Source organism: Peromyscus californicus, unplaced genomic scaffold, assembly GCF_007827085.1.
Source record: "Peromyscus californicus insignis strain IS unplaced genomic scaffold, ASM782708v3 Scaffold_13__1_contigs__length_99412109, whole genome shotgun sequence".
In the NCBI taxonomy this organism is placed as follows: domain Eukaryota; kingdom Metazoa; phylum Chordata; class Mammalia; order Rodentia; family Cricetidae; genus Peromyscus; species Peromyscus californicus.
The window spans coordinates 7,482,891-7,501,026 of NW_026294424.1; the positions used below are offsets into that span (position 1 = coordinate 7,482,891).

The window sequence follows — 18,136 nt, forward strand, 5'->3', positions numbered from 1 at the left end:
CCTTTTAGTGGCAGAGCAGGCTTACGTGAATCTACTTAATATGCTAGGCAGGGAAACCCCAACCCCTCTTCCACCACAGTCCCCGGGGGGCTTTACCCCGGGTTAAGGCTTCAGTGATCCTCAGCTCTAAGTCCTCAGAAGCAAATGCGAGTCCAGCAAAGGGCAGTGCTAGACAAGCAGGCTACTTCGACTTTCCTCTGTCATATGTAACACACAGATTCTGCAGACCAAGGGACATCTGGCCCAGAGATTCTCTTGGTCAAAAGCCATAGGGCCCTAACTTCTGTGATAGAATCCTGAGACTTTTCCTCAGGACTCAGCCCTGACAGTTTGGTTAGGTTCAGTTAAACCACACTGTGTGATGAGCACTCCAGGTGCCAAGAGCCTCACTACATTGGAGAAACACCAATTTAAGGGAAAAGACTAGCAAGTGTGAAATATGACGAGTAAAAATACCTTGCAGGCCTAACGAATGCCTCAGTGGAATAGAACACTTGCTGCCAAGCCTGATGACCTAAATTCAATCCCCAGAACCCACATGATGGAAGGGGAGAACAGATTCTAACAAGTTGTCCTCTGATTACCATCCATGGCATGTAAAACACACACACACACACACACACACATTTAATATTTAACTTATCTATCCCATCCATTTAAGTTCAATTATTAAATCCCATGTTACATAAACCATAAAACAATTCTTTAAGTCATTTATTATTCATAGCACATTAATCATTAAGCCTATCAAAATTCTTCCAGAATTGGGAGGGGGACTAACAGAATCACCTGCAAGTTACAGACCGATAAACTCAAGGATTTTTTGGAAAATATTCAACATAGGTCTTACGAGGGAACCAGGCTCCTGAATTGTGGCATGTCAGCTGTTTGGGATTGGCCAACAAAACAGGGCCTGGGGAAAGAGCTGAGGAATTTTACAGGGAGGGCATCCTGGTCCACATGCTGTTGATCAACCTTGTGATTGAAGTCAACATATAAATCACACCTGGCTAAGCACCTCCACGCACATCCTATGCTACTCTGAGTTTTAATAAAGCTATAGAAGGATTCCAACACACAGGTTCCAACAAGTCAGAATATTTCACAGTAGTCTAGATACCTGGAGAGTTTAATTAAAGAAAAATCCTTTTCTTTAAGAACAGCAGCTTATTTCTTTTCAAAATAACTGCTGTGGTTCTTTTGCAAATACAAAGTGTGTCTCATCTCTAACTTGGCTGTGAGGTAATGCCATCCCATGGCAGCCCTGGTGATCTTGTTTCCTTCTGGCAAAGAGAACCCATGTCCTGCCCAACAGCTTGGCAGCTTAGAAACTGAGTACAAAAAAGTTGAGCAAAAACTTAAAAAAAAAGTTTTGGTGATAAGAACTTACTTTCCTGTTACAACATTTCATACATGTTTTTGCAAACGATGTAGTAAAGTCACAGAAGTTTCATTTTCTGTTATGGATGAAGACTTTCACTGGCTCACTGATCTTCCTCTTCTTCCTGGAGCTTTCAAAACTTGGCTCAATGTGTACACAATTCATTCTTTGAATCTGTGAGAATCACCAGATAAAGGGATAACTCAGTAGAGAGTTGACATCTACACAAGACATGTAGAAAAGAGGAAGACCAAGCATGTGTAACGGATCCAAACCTGCTCTCCTATGGGCTTGTTTGGCCTGGTACATAACACTGCTGCCAGGACCAGAATCTGGCATTCCAAGTTTCAGGAGCTCAAGTCCCCTGGAGGCAGCCAGTTTCTGGGACAGTTTCTTGGCTCTCTCTAGTGAATTCAGCACATCCAACTCTTGAGGGAAGGCTTGTTGATCAAGGTGTGGGGCCAACAAGGAGCAAGTAAGGGTCAAGAGAGATCTAGGGCACTGATTACTTAGAGGCAGACATAATGTAAGTCCCTATTTAAGCCAGCAGAGACACAGCCCTGTCTCTTCTGCAACTGTTTAGACCAACGGCTTAAAAAGGACAGTGACTCCTTATGCTGAAGAAAAGGATATATTATTGATTACAGGGAAGCTGATCAGTGAATTATTACTAATCATCATCCCCACAGGGCTTAACTTTGGTGAAGATCTTGGGACTTATTTTCACTCAACTGAATGAATAACTGGAAGTATATATGTTCTGTCAGACAACCCCTGATGCCTGGAGTTCCAAGAAAGGTATAAAGAACATTGTACATTAATTATTCAGCTGCTAGAAAGGAATAACGTTTTTTTCCCACATCTTCTGGTCCTTGGAAGGAAAACGGAATGCAGAATATTTTAGAGCCAGACTTCTCAGAATGTCTAGAAGAGGCTCCAACGTTATCCCTCTTTTCTTTTGTAGCAGATGCACGTTATTATTGATATGGTATGACTACAAAATAGTGAGGATGTCAGTAGAGCCTTTAAGGACTGTTTAGAAACAGAAACTGGGTCTGCAAACGGGTAACTTAAGCGTTCATTCCATTCATTTATCCTTCAGTTTCAGGAAAGGGTTGAATTTCTGATCTCAGAAACCACAAAGTCTGCTTCACCTTCACTAAAACACTGACTAATAAAATAGTGAAAGTTTGAGAAAATTAGAGCTGCTTATCAAATCACTGGTTTGTTTATATGTGCGCAAGTTTGAAATGACTTGCTCTAAAGGAAAATAAATAGCAACATCAAAATGCAAAAGAAGAAGCCAGCTTTTTAATCTATGAGATGAATCTCTTATAGTGTGGTTGTAAGAAAAAGCATTTGCTAAAATTCATCTTGTCTGGAAATGCTGCAGGACATGCTCCCCATTCCAGTCCTGGGAACATGTGAAAACAGAGAAGATGGGGACAGCTCCAAATGACAACTCTGCCTGCTGCTTTAACCAGACTTTAGGCTCTTCTTCTTCTACTGTCAAATAAACTAGAGTTTTATTTTGTATCATTGAGATAATCAACGTGTCTTCAATAATGTATAGTTTTGTTTTTTTTTTTTTGGTTTTTCGAGACAGGGTTTCTCTGTGTAGCTTTGCGCCTTTCCTGGAACTCACCTGGTAGTTCAGGCTGGCCTCGAACTCACAGAGATCCGCCTGCCTCTGCCTCCCGAGTGCTGGGATTAAAGGCGTGCGCCACCACCGCCCGGCTCAATAATGTATAGTTTTATGGCAACCAGTGAAACCTGGGGATTCTCAATAGTTATAGAAAACCGGTATGCTTAAAGACAAGCATGTTATCAGTCAGGGGACACTTCCAGATAGATAAATGATCTGTATGAATTGTATAAGCCAACACAGTCAACTGCATAAAGCATATTCTAACTGGTTATGTTTGTACCTTTGATACCAAAAGCCAATTGGCAAGCAATTAGGTAGACCCGACATATCATCTCTAAACAACATTAGATGCAAATCAAATGATTTCTAATGCCTATGTGTGTGTAATAAAAATATTTGTTTTTATGTGGATGAGTGTTTGCCTGCATGTATGTGTGTACAGCACATGTATGCTTGGTGCCTGAGGAGACTGAAGAAGTTCAATACCCTGGAACTGGAGTAACAGACATCTGTGAGCCGCAATGTGGGTGCAGGGAACCAAATCCTGTCCTCTACAAGAGCAGCAAATGCTCTTATTCACTGAGACATCTCTCTGGAGAGCCCTTATATGTAATTTTTTTGACACAATGTCCCATGTATATCCCAGTCTAGGCTTGAGACTGAAGATGGCTTTCATTTCTCATCCTCCTGCCTCATCTCCCAAGTTTTGGAGTTTCAAGTGTACATCACTGCAGCTAGCTGATGTAGTGCATCTGAGCCTCATCTCCCAAGTTTTGGAGTTTCAAGTGTACATCACTGCAGCTAGCTGATGTAGTGCATCTGAGCCTCATCTCCCAAGTTTTGGAGTTTCAAGTGTACATCACTGCAGCTAGCTGATGTAGTGCATCTGAGCCTCATCTCCCAAGTTTTGGAGTTTCAAGTGTACATCACTGCAGCTAGCTGATGTAGTGCATCTGAGCCTCATCTCCCAAGTTTTGGAGTTTCAAGTGTACATCACTGCAGCTAGCTGATGTAGTGCATCTGAGCCTCATCTCCCAAGTTTTGGAGTTTCAAGTGTACATCACTGCAGCTAGCTGATGTAGTGCATCTGAGCCTCATCTCCCAAGTTTTGGAGTTTCAAGTGTACATCACTGCAGCTAGCTGATGTAGTGCATCTGAGCCTCATCTCCCAAGTTTTGGAGTTTCAAGTGTACATCACTGCAGCTAGCTGATGTAGTGCATCTGAGCCTCATCTCCCAAGTTTTGGAGTTTCAAGTGTACATCACTGCAGCTAGCTGATGTAGTGCATCTGAGCCTCATCTCCCAAGTTTTGGAGTTTCAAGTGTACATCACTGCAGCTAGCTGATGTAGTGCATCTGAGCCTCATCTCCCAAGTTTTGGAGTTTCAAGTGTACATCACTGCAGCTAGCTGATGTAGTGCATCTGAGCCTCACCCTGGTCCTGTCCTACTCTAAGCATATGGTTCTGAAGGTGTTTCTCAGCTAAGCTGGTGACTTGTATCTCTAACCCCAGTTCTTAGAAGAGGGTAGGACTGTTGTAAGCTCAAGGCCACCTTGGACGTCAATGTCTCAAAGATAGAAAACTTAAAAATTACGAAATGTTTCTTGTATTCAGATTACTAAGAGGCTACCATGATTAGTTACCAAGAACCCAAGGAATACAGAATTCACACGGGCCTGAAAAAACTCAGAAGATACACTTTCTGCTGTGTGGTACTTAACGTTTCCATTGTTGATTTAGTAACATTCTCCACTTAAGAAGCCTAAGAACAGGATTTGCCTTATGCACAGATAGGACAGCCACCTGATCTGGCAGTATTTGGATGGCATTGTGAAAAGTCCTTTCTTTGTAAACGACTGTTACTATTTCCTGTATATTCATTGCCTTAAAATGCTTTTTATTTGAATATTGTCCCAGTTGTTTCTCTTTGGCTTTCTGTTTCTCTTTTCTGCTATTCCCCTACCCCTAGGATTTTATCCTCTCCTAGGAATCAATTACATTTCATAAGCAAAGAGCCCCAACAGTTATATGTTCAATGTAGATCTCTTCTGAACCTCACATTTGCATGAGTATCCAACAGCCCACTGTAAGTCTCTACATGGTCAATCCAAAGAAAACTCAACTGTACTCTGTCTTAGATTGGAACTCATCACCTGCTTCTCTAGCCTTCTTCCAATCTTTGTTCTCACCTAAGGTATGCAAGTTAAAAGTCTGAGATTGGAGGAAAGCTCATGAGGCCTCAACTAGGCAAAGAACTACGGGTGACTGAGAGATACTGAGTGGGAGAAATAGTCTTCCCTAGGGAAGAGTACACCAATTTGTTATCCAATATCAAATAGTCAACCCTAAAAACACGCATACAAATAACATTACATGGACTGAGCAGGTTGTAGTTATATATTTAGGAATAACACACACACACACACACACACACACACACACACACACACACACACATAATGGCAATTAAAGAAAAAGAGACCATAAATTTGAAAGAGAGCAAAGGAGGGATGGGGCATGAAAATGTTTGGAGGGAAGAAAGGGGGAAATGATATAATCATATTCTTTTTTTTTTTTTTTAAGAAATTTTCACTATTTATAGAAACATTTCACTATTAGGATAAGAATTTGTACTGTATCAAGCTGATGAAAAAATGCTGGCTGTACTTTCAGGAGGGGAGGCTAACATCTTTTTAGAATATGGATTAGCCTATAGAAAAATGTCTGCTATAAGTCATAGTCTATAGAAAAATATCTGCCGTAAATCAAACAGTGAAGGGGAAGATAAATAGGAATCTCACTTACACAACTTAAGTAAAACATAGTTCTCTGAACAGATGAAGATACGTTTCTTCTGTATCCCAGGATCTAATCAATATTTATATGTATAATTCAGCTATCATTTGGCTTAAAAGGGCTTATTGGGAAATGCTATCATTTATACTATTTTCCACAGAGAAAATATTTTACTGTTTAAAATAACCCTAGACTTTTAAATTATAATCTGTTTTTATGTTCAGGCTATCTGAGTAATATTTCTCCTGCAGTTGTACATAAAATGTTTTTACATTCAAAAAAGGATAAATACTATAGAACTGTATTACATGAAATATATAGAATACACAAATTCATATGGACAGAAAGATTAGAGGTTATCTCAAGATAGAGAAGAAAGAAATATAGAGCAATGATTTACTAAGTACAGAATTTCTGTTTTGTGTGATGGAAAAACCCCACAAATGGACAGTAGTATCAGGACATAATATCATGAATGTAATAAATCAATATAATTAATGTAATTAGTGAATATCATAAATATAATTACTGAATGAATACTGCACATGTAATCAATGAATACCACAAATGTAATTGATATCATGAGTGTAATTAAAATAATAAACTATTAAAAAAAGAAATTTTTATTTATTTTTACATACTAATCACAGATCCCCCTCTTCCCTCCTCCCACCTCTCTAGCCTTTCCCCACCCCTCCACCCCCCCCCATTCCCTCCTACAAGAAGGAAAGGCCTCTCCTGAGGAATCAGCAGAGCCTGGTCCATTCAGAAGAGGCAGGTCAAAGCCGATCCCCCCTGCCTCAAGGCTGTGCGAGGTGTCTATGAGCAAGGGGCATCAAGATCATGATGGGGAAACCTACAGATGTAATCATATTCTAATCTCAAAAAAAAAATTAAAAAAATCTGTGATTCGTCCATGACCACCTTGTCATTCTCACTCCAACATCATTAAATCCTATTGATTTTATCTCAATAGTGCTCAAATCCATCGATGTGGCCAAAAACCAAACAAAAACAAACAAACAAACAAACCAACCACCCGGTGGCACTGTTGTAGACTGTCTCATTTTGCTTTGTTTGAGCTTTTTCTGGTCTTACTGCTCTTGTGCTTGTATATTATGGTTTCTGATTTTGTGTTTCTGTTGTTTTGTACGTGTATTTGTGTGTTTCTTTCTTTGTTTTATGGTTTGTTTGTTTTTGTTTGCTTGTTTGTTTTCTAAAGAGAGAAAGAAAGACTTGTGGAGTTGGGTGGGTGGAGAAGTGGGGAGGATGAGGGGAGGGGAGAAGCATGATCAGAATACATTGTATGAACACAAATTTAAACCCATCTGTGTTTTTCTTTTCTTTTCTTTCTTTTTTTTTTTTTTTAAGTTTTTCGAGACAGGGTTTCTCTGTGCAGCCCTGGCTGTCCTAGAACTCACTCTGTAGACCAGGCTGGCCTCGAACTCACAGAGATCCACCTGCCTCTGCCTCCCAAGTGCTGGGATTAAAGGCATGTGCCACCACGCCCGGCACCATCTGTTTTTCTACTATATCTACTTTAGTGCAGGCCAATATTCTTTCTTCCCATTTACAGTTACTGTTTATCCAACCTACTCTTCAGTCTTTAGTATAAATAGTGTTGTATACACCAAATCTGACTAGTCATTCCTCTGTCTCATTATTCACTCCATAGCGAGCCCTCACTCATCAGGATAAAGCTCAGTATTTTCCTACCCTGGCCCCTCTCGACAGCTTCATCTTGCCCTCACATTATTTATCCTCTTGCAGATCTCCAAATGTGCTCCTTTCTTCCCCTCACGACTCCGCCTTTAATGCTCAGTCCTATTATTTCCTCTTCCTTTCATCTGGCACATGGCAGGCAGCCCCACAGTTTCTATGGTCTGCTGGCATTCCTTGCTATCCCTACAGCTGTACTGTATTCTTACTCCTTTGTAGTACTTCCTACAAGGAATTACCAGTCCTTACCAGCCTTCCTCCCAGTATAAACTCCTTTCGGTGGGAAACAATTTTAGTCATCTTTGCACTCTTAGTCCCAAGCCTAGAGCAGGAGCACTTTAATTATTGCCTGAATAGAATGAATGCATGCAACATTGAAATTGATCAACTGAGTGTGTGTGCGCATTTGTGGTTTTGCAGGTACACATGTATGTGTGTGTATATGTGTCATCCACCTTGGGTTTTTTGATTTTTTTTTTTTTTTTAGGTAGGGTCTCTTACTGACTTGAAGCTTGTTGATTACGCTAGGCTGGCTGGTCAGTAAGCCCTAGGGATCTGCCCATCTCTGCCTCCTGAGCCCTGGGATTACAGGCACACATACACTATGTATGGCTTTTTTTTTATTTATTTAACAAGTGGGTTATAGGGATTAGATTAAGGATCCTATGTTTGCATGGCAAAGCTTATGCTGAATGAGACATTTCCCAGCCCTTGAAACTGATTTTTTTTAGCCAGGTACTAGGATAATATATCTAGTAATATAAAGAAAATACTCAAAGTCAGTTTTTCAGTATTGAGCTTTGTGAAGAGTCGTTAAGGATATGATTACAATATAATACAACGCTATATTGTCTAAACAGACATCTATTCTTTCAGCAATTACTGTGTATGACACAAATCTAAGTGAACGAAAGAGATAAAAATCCCTGTCCTGTGGGTTGTGCAATCTGGTTACATTACTTTTTGGCTTAATAATTTCCAATGGTATCACTACAGTCTTGGCTGTTTGCTTGGCAGTAATGCTTCTTCACACCTACTGTTTCCTCAGGAAAGTGCTAACAGTACTACTCACTTTGGTAGGCCAGGTGAGCGCTTACTGGACCCCTTGAGTATCTCCTAATTAGTTATGATTTCTCGGGTCAGATCTGGGTACAATCTTGTGCTTCGATCTCATACCCTGCCCCCTTTCTGACTCTAGTCCTTTGCATGTGATACTTCTGCCTAAAATACTCTCTTTCTTGTATCTTCACTTGTAGATTCTGACTCTGATGAAAAATTATTTCACCGAAGAAATTCTGCCCATCCTGTAATATTCTTATAAACATATATTAGTTTCTACAGTCTACAGCTCCTAATTCCTGCCTCAAGGAATGTCATGTCATAGAAACTCAAATCTTCTCTTTCTCTGACCTACTTTTTCTGATAGTAGGTGATAGATAAATAAATAATAGCAGATATTCTCCTCATTTCAGACAGTGACCTGTCTTATATCTGGAAGCTGCATAGAGACATCAAGAAGACTGAACAAGGAGATAGGCTGTAATAGCCTCCTTCACCTAGTCTGTTAACATTACAATCCCCAAAGGACAAATGAACCTTTTGGGGTTCTTGGCCCAGAGAGAGCATGGAAGCTCTGTGCCCCTTCTCCTATATTCCACCCTATGCACCTAACACCCTTTATAAACAGTGTGTTCCCCTTAATTCTATGAACCATTCAAACAAATTATTTGAACTTCAGGGGGTTATGGGAATCATAAATATGCCAATGGGTCAGGGGCACAGGAGAAGGAATAATCTGTAGCTTGCAATTGGCATCTGATGTGTGTGTGACTGGGGGCACAGACAGGGGCTGGGGACCACTTTATGTAGATAGTGTCAGAATGGAATTGAGTTAGAGGACACCAAATTGGTGTCTCCTGCTGCAGAAATGATAGCTTGCTTTTTGGTGAAGAGAAGTCCTCATACCTTTCAAGGCCATAACAGTCCTGTGTTGGAGCTGGAAGATGGCTTAGTGGATGAAGTGCCTGCTGCTCAAGCATGAGGTCCTGAGTTCAGGTCCCCCTGCACTCAGGTAAAAGCTAGATACAGTAATAACATCTATAACCCCAGTTCTGGGTGAAAGCCAAAGACAGGTGGATCGCTGGAGCTCTTGGTGTGCCAGACTGGGCTGAATTGGTGAGCTTCAGGTCCTAGAGACACTGCCTCAAAAAATAAAGTGGAGCATAACTGAGGAAGATACCAGACATTGACTTTTAGCATGTATGTGCACACACAGAGAGGCACCTATACATATACATGTATACTGGCACACATATGAACACATATACACATATAATGTACACACATACACCAAGGACGGGGAAGAAATCTTTTTTGTTGATTGAGGTGAGAGAGCAAAAGAAAAATAGTTTGTCAGCTGGAGAGAAGGCTCAGCAATTAAGAGCACTGGCTGCTCTTCCAGAGATCCTGAGTTCAATTCCCACCAACCACATTGTGGCTCACAACCATCTATAGTGAGATCTGGCACCCTCTTCTGGTATGTAGGCAGTTAGAATACTGTATACATAATAAATAAATAAATTTTAAAAAGAAAAATAGTTTGCTTTATTTATACAATCCTAATCCCAATCAAGTTAGGTTCCCAATCATATAATCTACAGAATTTAGAAGATTAGGAACATGCAGTTTTGGTCACATTTGTAGCAGCAACATCTAGGAAGTGCCCTGCATGTAGAAGAGGCTTAAGAATGAATGAATCTTCAAACAGCACTAGGTTTGCAATGTAGAAATGTAGTACAGGGATCAAGTGGGTGCAGGATGATGGGTCTGCATATAGTTGTGGTCAGGTGATAACTTGAGTGGCCATGGAGATGTACAGAAGTCAAATATGAGAGAAATATTTAGAAGTTAGAGTCAGAAGATTGGCCAACTGCATATGATGGTGAAAGAGATTAGGAACATCAGTAATAACTCCTGGTTTCTAGTTTGTCTAATGTGTAAATGAAGGTGCTATTCTCTTCGCTAAAGAACAATGGGGATTTTGAACCTGGTGAGTGTAGACAGAATACCTGCAATATTTCCACAGGGACATACTGAACAGATGTAAGCAGATGTTTGAGTATCAGGAGAAAACTCTGGTTAGAGATGTAAATCTGAAAGTCAGCTGCCTGAATAATTAAGGCCCTGGGTGTGGAAGTGTTTGCTTATTAGGAGAGCAGAGCGTGAGAAGGGAAAGGGGCCAGGACACAGCCTTAAGAAATTCCAACATTTAGAGATTAGCTGGTAAGAGGAGCCAACGAACAAGACTGCGAGAGAAAAAAAGACAGACAAAATACTAGCAGACTGTTATGTCAATCCTGAGGAAAGCAGTGATTAAAAAACGGAAATGGAGAAAATAAAAAGGTGGTGGTCAGTAGTGCCAAGTGTTGCTGATAGGGAAAGGATGGTCAGGACTGATGTCTGTTCACTTGAGTTAGCCACCTGGAGACTACTGGGTCCATTAAATTGGTGGAAGTACAAGTCAACTGGAAAGTGAATCAATACCTCAAACTGAAAAAAGTACACAAAACTTTATGAAAGTCAAGAGCCTGGGGAATATAAAAACATAGGAAAGGTACTGATTTGTGTCTTCAAGAATTGGCAGTAGTTTGCCAGACTCAAGGTGGTAGAGACCAAGGAGAGGTCACTTGTGACAGAGTTCAGCAGATTTAAAGTTGCTGAATTGTAAAAAGACAAGGAAAGAAAAAAAAAGACAAGAAAAGTATATGGGACAGTGAGAAATGTCCCTCTATTAGAGCAGCTCACAGGGCTAGGTTTTATACATCCTCCAATTATTACTCAATATGATGTTAGTATAAATTAACTTATCAGATAATCTCCAGGTGTCAGCCAGCTGGAAGCCAGGTCTCTCAGGCTTTGGAAAGAAAACCATGTATTTCCATATTAGCAAGAGTGAGCAGTTCAGGCCACAATAATTATCTTGCATCAGGAGGTAGACCTGCATGGGGAACCAAGGGATGGGCTGCCTCAGGCATCCAGGAAATACACTGAGTACTTTACATGCCTTGGATGAGAGTGCAATAAATTTTGTTTACTCCAAACTTATTTTTCAGGTCAGATTTGGCAAAATGCTTTTTCTATAAAATGTAATTTCTCTTGTGTGAATTCATAACCAAGCCTTAACTCTGGATTCTCTTATTTCCCAAGTCGAGGAATTCTATGGTCCAGAGTCTGTGCCCCTATAAAGTGAAGGAACTTGTAGCATTGATATTAGTTTGATTCTTCTCCCATTTATCTTTTTTGGCATCATGAAAGGATTAACAGCAATTTAAAAATAAATGATATTAGCATAAATGTAGGTCATGTTAACATTATAATGAATGAACAGTAACAAGGCAAATACTTACAGAGAACACTTATCTCCAACTTCAGGGGAGCTATGGAAATGCTGATGTGTTACTGGGCCTTATGAAAGGTTTGTTCATTTGTTTAATCTGTTTTTATTCTATTATAAGAAGGGTTCTGAACTATGACTAGTTTTATTTTGGAGATTAATGTGTATTCTTCATAGGGTTGTAACTAGATAATTCCACTTACCTCAAGAAACTATTATCTCAATTACCTTTTCCTGTTCCCTAAGGTAAAAGTCTCACAATGAAGTCAGGTGCAGTGGTGTATGCCTTTAATTCCAGAACTCCTGTGCCTGAGAGAGGCCGATGTCTGTGACTTCAAAGCCAGGGCCTGTAGGGTGCAGGCCAGCTAAGGTTCCACAGTGAGACCCTGTCTAAATAGGTGAAGTGTTCTACTGACTGAAGGTGACAACTGCTTTCTGAGCACCTTTCTGTTGCAGACGCTATGCTAAGTACTACAGAGCAAAGGTGATCAAAATGCACTCTATGTCCTTAAAGAGATCCCAGCAGGGAAACAGACAGAGCGGAGGAGATGACAGCCATGTTTAAGGCTCAGTAAGAGTTCCAAAAAGATCTTAACCATTTTTCTTCTGGAGACATATCAAGGCTTCCTAGCCATGAAGCTCGAACTAAGAATGACAAGCAGACAGACACTCACCAGGCAAATGGCACAGGAAAGGGCTACAGAGAAGAATCTAGAAGGAGGAGCACAAGCACAGGAAGAGGCGGGGCGATGGACTGAGAACATCGTTCTCCCAAGTGTGGACTTTACCCTGGAATGCTGTGGAACCAAAGGTTCCCAAAGTTCATCTGTTTCAGACAGACATCCAGCAGCAGTGTGAAGGGTGACGGGGGAGGCTGAGCGGAGAAGTAATGACACTACTTAAAGGAGAAGCCTCTGACAAGAGCAAGTATGGTAACCAGGTTATCAGGGTACTGTCGGCTAGAAGGCCAGAGAACAAAAGCCTAAACTCAAGCCCTGCTCTGACCCACCTGTTCACTGGACCCAGCGCAGGGATGGAAAAGCAAAGAATGCACAGAAGGCCAAAGTAGCTAGAGTCTGGTAACGCTCCTGACCAAGATAAGAGACAGAGACAGCTAAGGGGCTGGGGCCTGGGAACAGAGTCATTAGGATTCGTGGGAAAAACTGAATGCACTTTCAAGATTCTGAGTGGGAGATGAGCTATCCAGAAGAAAGACACCCATGAAAGTGAAACAAGTGGAGAGGAGACTGCCCCAGGAGCACACATTGAACCAAGTATTCTGGACAAAGTAAGGGACATTGCTTTCTGACATTTCGAAGGAAAGAGAAAAAGTGGATTTACAGATTTCCCTCCTCTTTCTCCTCTTCCTCTAACCACGTAGCCTTGACTAGAACTTGCCATCCGGCTGGCCTCTAATGCACAGAGATATATATGCCTGTCTCTGCCGACTATGCAGATTGATCATGGAGTCACGACAAATCTGCTATTATGCTGAAAATATACTAAGGCAAAAATGCATTTTAAACACCCAAGTTAATGACTGCATGGTCACCTGAGAGCTATGACTTATGGCCCTGTCCAGCATTACAAGAGAATACAGAAAAAGGACGCAATAAAAGACTTGTAAAAATATGCCGGGCAGTGGCGGCACACGCCTTTAATCCCAGCACTCTGGAGGCAGAGGCAGGCGGATCTTTGTGAGTTCAGGGCCAGCCTGGTCTACAGAGAGAGTTCCAGGATAGGCTCCAAAGCTACACAGAGAAACAGTCTCAAAAAAAAAAAAAAAAAACAGAAAAAAAAAAAAAGACTTGTGAAAATAATGTTCAAGGGACTTAGGACTCAGATAGTTTTAAGATATATCACTTTCAGTCTACTTCATCTCTCTGGGACTCACTCAGCTTCTTGGCCACCCCTTCAGCCTTTCTTTCTAGCCCACCTCCACTGCTTTGCGACTTCCCATCAGTCCACAGAATGGCTCCCTACAAGGGGCCCAGAGTCCCATCCTTGGCTTTATTACCCTCCTTCCCCTCCTCCATTCTGGTCTCTACTCAGACCTGCTGCTGCCTGATTGCCTGGGCCCCTTCTCCCTGCCCACCTCTGTCCTCTTGTGACTCGGACTTTTGGTGTGGAGCCGGGGTCCTCCCAGTTCTTTCGTGCTGCCCCTTTCAGCCTTTCTTTCGAGCCCATCCTCATCCCTTGTGACTGCCTGTGAACCTGCAGAACTGCTCTAACAGAGGCTCTCAGCTGCCATACTTGGCTGGGACTCAGGGACCTCCATAGCTGTTACACTTGACTGGGACCCTGATTGGGGCAACAGCAACCAAAGACAGAAACCTACCCATCAAAGGCCACCCACCCATTGAAGGTAAGATATATCTACACTAAGAAACACCTCAAACATCATAACTCCAGATGCCTAGATCCTAGCATAAAAACACAAACATGAACAACCAAGACAATATGCCTCCCCCAGAAGATAGCAACGCTATTGTAACAGGCCCCCATAAAAGCAATTTAGCTGAAGCAAAAGACAAGGACTTCAAAATAGCAATTATGAGTATGTTCAAGGACCTTAACTATATGACGAGTAAATGTCTTAATGAAAATGAAATGATGAAAATAACTCAATACATGAAAGTAGAATTCAACAAATAGAATTAACTAAAGGACAAACTGAAATAAAACTCAAAATGAAAACCTCAGGAGGCCAACAAAAACCTCACAGGGAAGCCTCACTAACAGATTAGAAGTCATGGAAGACAGCATTTCAGGTCTTGAAGATAAAGTAGAAGAAATAGGTATCTCAGTCAAAGAAAATGTTAAACCTAAAAAAAAAATTCAGGCTATGAAAAGACTAAACCTGTAGATAACAGAGGAAGAAGAAAATCAGGTCAAAAGCACAAAAAAAATTAAATAAAAGCATTGAAGAAAATTTCCCCAATCTAAAGAGATACTCAATAAGGTACAAGAGGTATAGAGAACACCAAACAGAACCAGAAATGAAATGCCTCACAACACATAATAATCCAAACACTAAATGTACAGAAGAAAGGATTTTAAAAGCTGCAAGGGAAAAAGAGCAAGTCACATATAAAGACAGGCCCATTAGAATAACACTTGACTTTCCAGTGGAGACTCTGACCAAAGGGGCCTAGACAGATGTTTTATGAGTTCTGAAAGACTACAGATGACAGTCCAGACTATTATACCCAGCTAAACATCCCATCACAACTGATGGAGAAGAAAATAAATTTCGTGATTAAAAACAAATTTAAGCAATTTCTGTCCACGAATCAAATTCTACTGAAGGCACTAGAAGGAAAACTTCAGTCCAAATAAAAGGTTAACTACACCTAAGAGGACACAAATAATAAGTAATCACAAAACAGTTAATCAAAAAAAGAGGAGGGTGCAAACACACCACCACAGCAAAATAACAGGAATTAATAAACACTGCTCAATATTAATTCTCAATAATTACCATCTCAATTCCCTAATAAAAGGACACAGAAAACAGGATCCAACTATTTGCTCCATCCAAGAAACAAGCCTCCCAAAAAAGGACAGATATTACCTTAAGGTAAAAAGATGGGAAAAGATATTATTAGTAAATAGAACCAAGAAGCAAGTAGGTATAGGTATTTTAATAGCTAAAAGAATAGACTTCAAAGCAAAACTAATCAGAAGAGATAGGGAAAGGCACTACATACACATTAAAGGAAAAATCCACCAAGAGGATATTATAAACCAGGTTGCGGTGGTGCATGCATGCCTTTAATCCCAGCACTTGGGAGGCAAAGCCAGGCAGATCTCTGTGAGTTTGAGGCCAGCCTAGGCTACAAAGCAAGATCCAGGTCAGGCACCAAAACTACACAGAGAAACACTGTCTTAAAAAAAAAAAGAGTATATTATAATTCTAAACACTTATGCACCAAACACAAAGAGACCCAATTTCTTAAAAGAAACACTACTACAGCTAAAAATACATACTGACTCTCACATAGTGAATGGGTGATTTTAATACTCAACTCTCCCCAGTAGACAGATCATCCAGACAAAAACTAAACAAAGGAATGGTAGAGTTAAGTAATGTCTAACATGTAAGTGCCTAACATGTCTACAGAACATTCCATTCAAATTCTAAAGAATATACTTTCTTTTTAAATGCTCTCCAAGATTTACCATATATTAGGACACAAACCAAGTCTCAACAAATACAGAAAAACTGAAACAACACTTTGCATCTTATTTGATTACCATGGGCATCAACAACAATAGAAGAGCAAAGTATACAAACTCTGGGAAGCTGACAAACACACTACTGAATGAGTATTGGATCAAGACAGAAATCAAGAAGGAAATTTAAAACTTTTTAGAACTGAATGCAAATGAAAATACACCCAAGCCTATGGGACACAATGGAAACAGTTCTAAGAGGCAAGTTCATAGCACTAAGTACCTACATTAAAAACAAACAAACAGCCGGGCGGTGGTGGTGCACGTCTTTAATCCCAGCACTCGGGAGGCAGAGCCAGGTGGATCTCTGTGAGTTCGAGGCCAGCCTGGACTACCAAGTGAGTTCCAGGAAAGGCGCAAAGCTACACAGAGAAACCCTGTCTCGAAAAACCAAAAAACAACAACAACAACAAAAAAAAAACACAAAAAAACTGGAGAGATCTCATACTAATACCTTAAGGACACACCTGAAAGCTCTAGAAAAACAAGAAGGCACAATATCCAAAAAGAATAGATGGGAAGAAATAATCAAACTCAGGGCTGAAATCAATGAAATAAAAACAAAAAAGTACAAATAATTATTGGAATGAAGAGTTGATTCTTGGAGAAAATCAATAATATTGACAAACTTTTAGCCAAATTAACCAAAAGACACAGAAAGAGGATCAAATCAGTACAATAAAAGATAGAAAGGCAGACAGTATAACAGATATTCTGAGAATCATAAGAATATACTTTAAAAATCTATATCCCACCAAATTGCAAAACCTAAAAGAAATGAATGGATTTCTTGATATATAAGAAAGTTAAATAAAAATAAAATAAACGGCCAGGCGGTGGTGGCACACGCCTTTAATCCCAGCACTCAGGAGGCAGAGCCAGGCGGATCTCTGTGAGTTCGAGGCCAGCCTGGGCTACCAAGTGAGTTCCAGGAAAGGCGCAAAGCTACACAGAGAAACCCTGTCTCGAAAAACCAAAAAAAAAAAAAAAAAAAGAGAGAGAGTAAAAAAGTAAAATAAACGATTAACATACCTAAAACTCCTCTCCTAGTGAAATAGAAGTAATCAATGACAAAAATCCCAGGGCCAGATGGACTCTGTGCAGAATACTACCAAACTTCAAAGAAGAACTAATGCCAATCCTCCTCAAGTTATTCTGAAAATTAGAAACTGAAGGACCATTTAAAAATTCTTTTTATGATGCCACTATTATCCTCATACTAAAACCATGAAAAGACCCAGCCAAAAACAAAATTATAAACCAATATCCCTTATGAACACAGATGCAAAAATTCTCAATAATAGTTGCAAACTGAATTCAAGAACACACCAAAAAGATCATCCACCATGATCAAGTAGGTTTCATCCTAGAGACATAGGGATGGTTCCACATAACATAAATTGATAAATGTAATTCACTACATAAAAAGACTGAAAGACAAAAACCACAGGGTCATCTTATTAGATGCAGAAAAGGCCTTTGACAAAATCCAACACCCCTTTATGATAAAAGTCCTGAAGAAACTAGGGATATAAGGACATACTTCAACAAAATAAAGGCAATTTACAGCAAGTCCACAGCCAACATCACCCTAAAGAGAAACTCAAAGCATTTTTTGACTAAAATCAGGAACAAGACAAAGATGTCCACTTCCTTCATAACTATTCAATAACTATTCAAGTTTTAGCTAAAGCAACAAGACAACTGAAAAAGATCAAGGGGATACAAAAAGGAAAGGAAGAAGTAAATGTATTCTTATTTGCAGATGATGTGATTTTTTTTTCCTACCTCGGAGCTGAGGACCGAACCCTTGCATTTGCTAGGCAAGCATTTTACCACTGAGCTAAATCCCTAACCCCATGATATGATTTTTTATACATAAAAGGTCCTAAATACTCAATCAGGAAGCTTCTACAGCTGATAAACATTTTCAGCAAAAGTAGCAGGATAAAAAATTAACACA

The 18,136-nt window shown here is 40.2% G+C and overlaps 1 protein-coding gene across 1 annotated transcript in view; it reads right to left on the minus strand.

Annotated features, from left to right (window-relative positions):
- Positions 1-1,450: 1,450 nt before the first annotated feature.
- Positions 1,451-18,136, minus strand: part of Hormad2 (HORMA domain containing 2) — an 82,276-nt gene continuing 65,590 nt past the window's right edge. The window contains exon 10 of the mRNA XM_052735871.1: positions 1,451-1,555. Within this exon, the coding sequence (XP_052591831.1) occupies positions 1,451-1,555 (105 nt within the window). The remainder of the gene's footprint in view (positions 1,556-18,136) is intronic.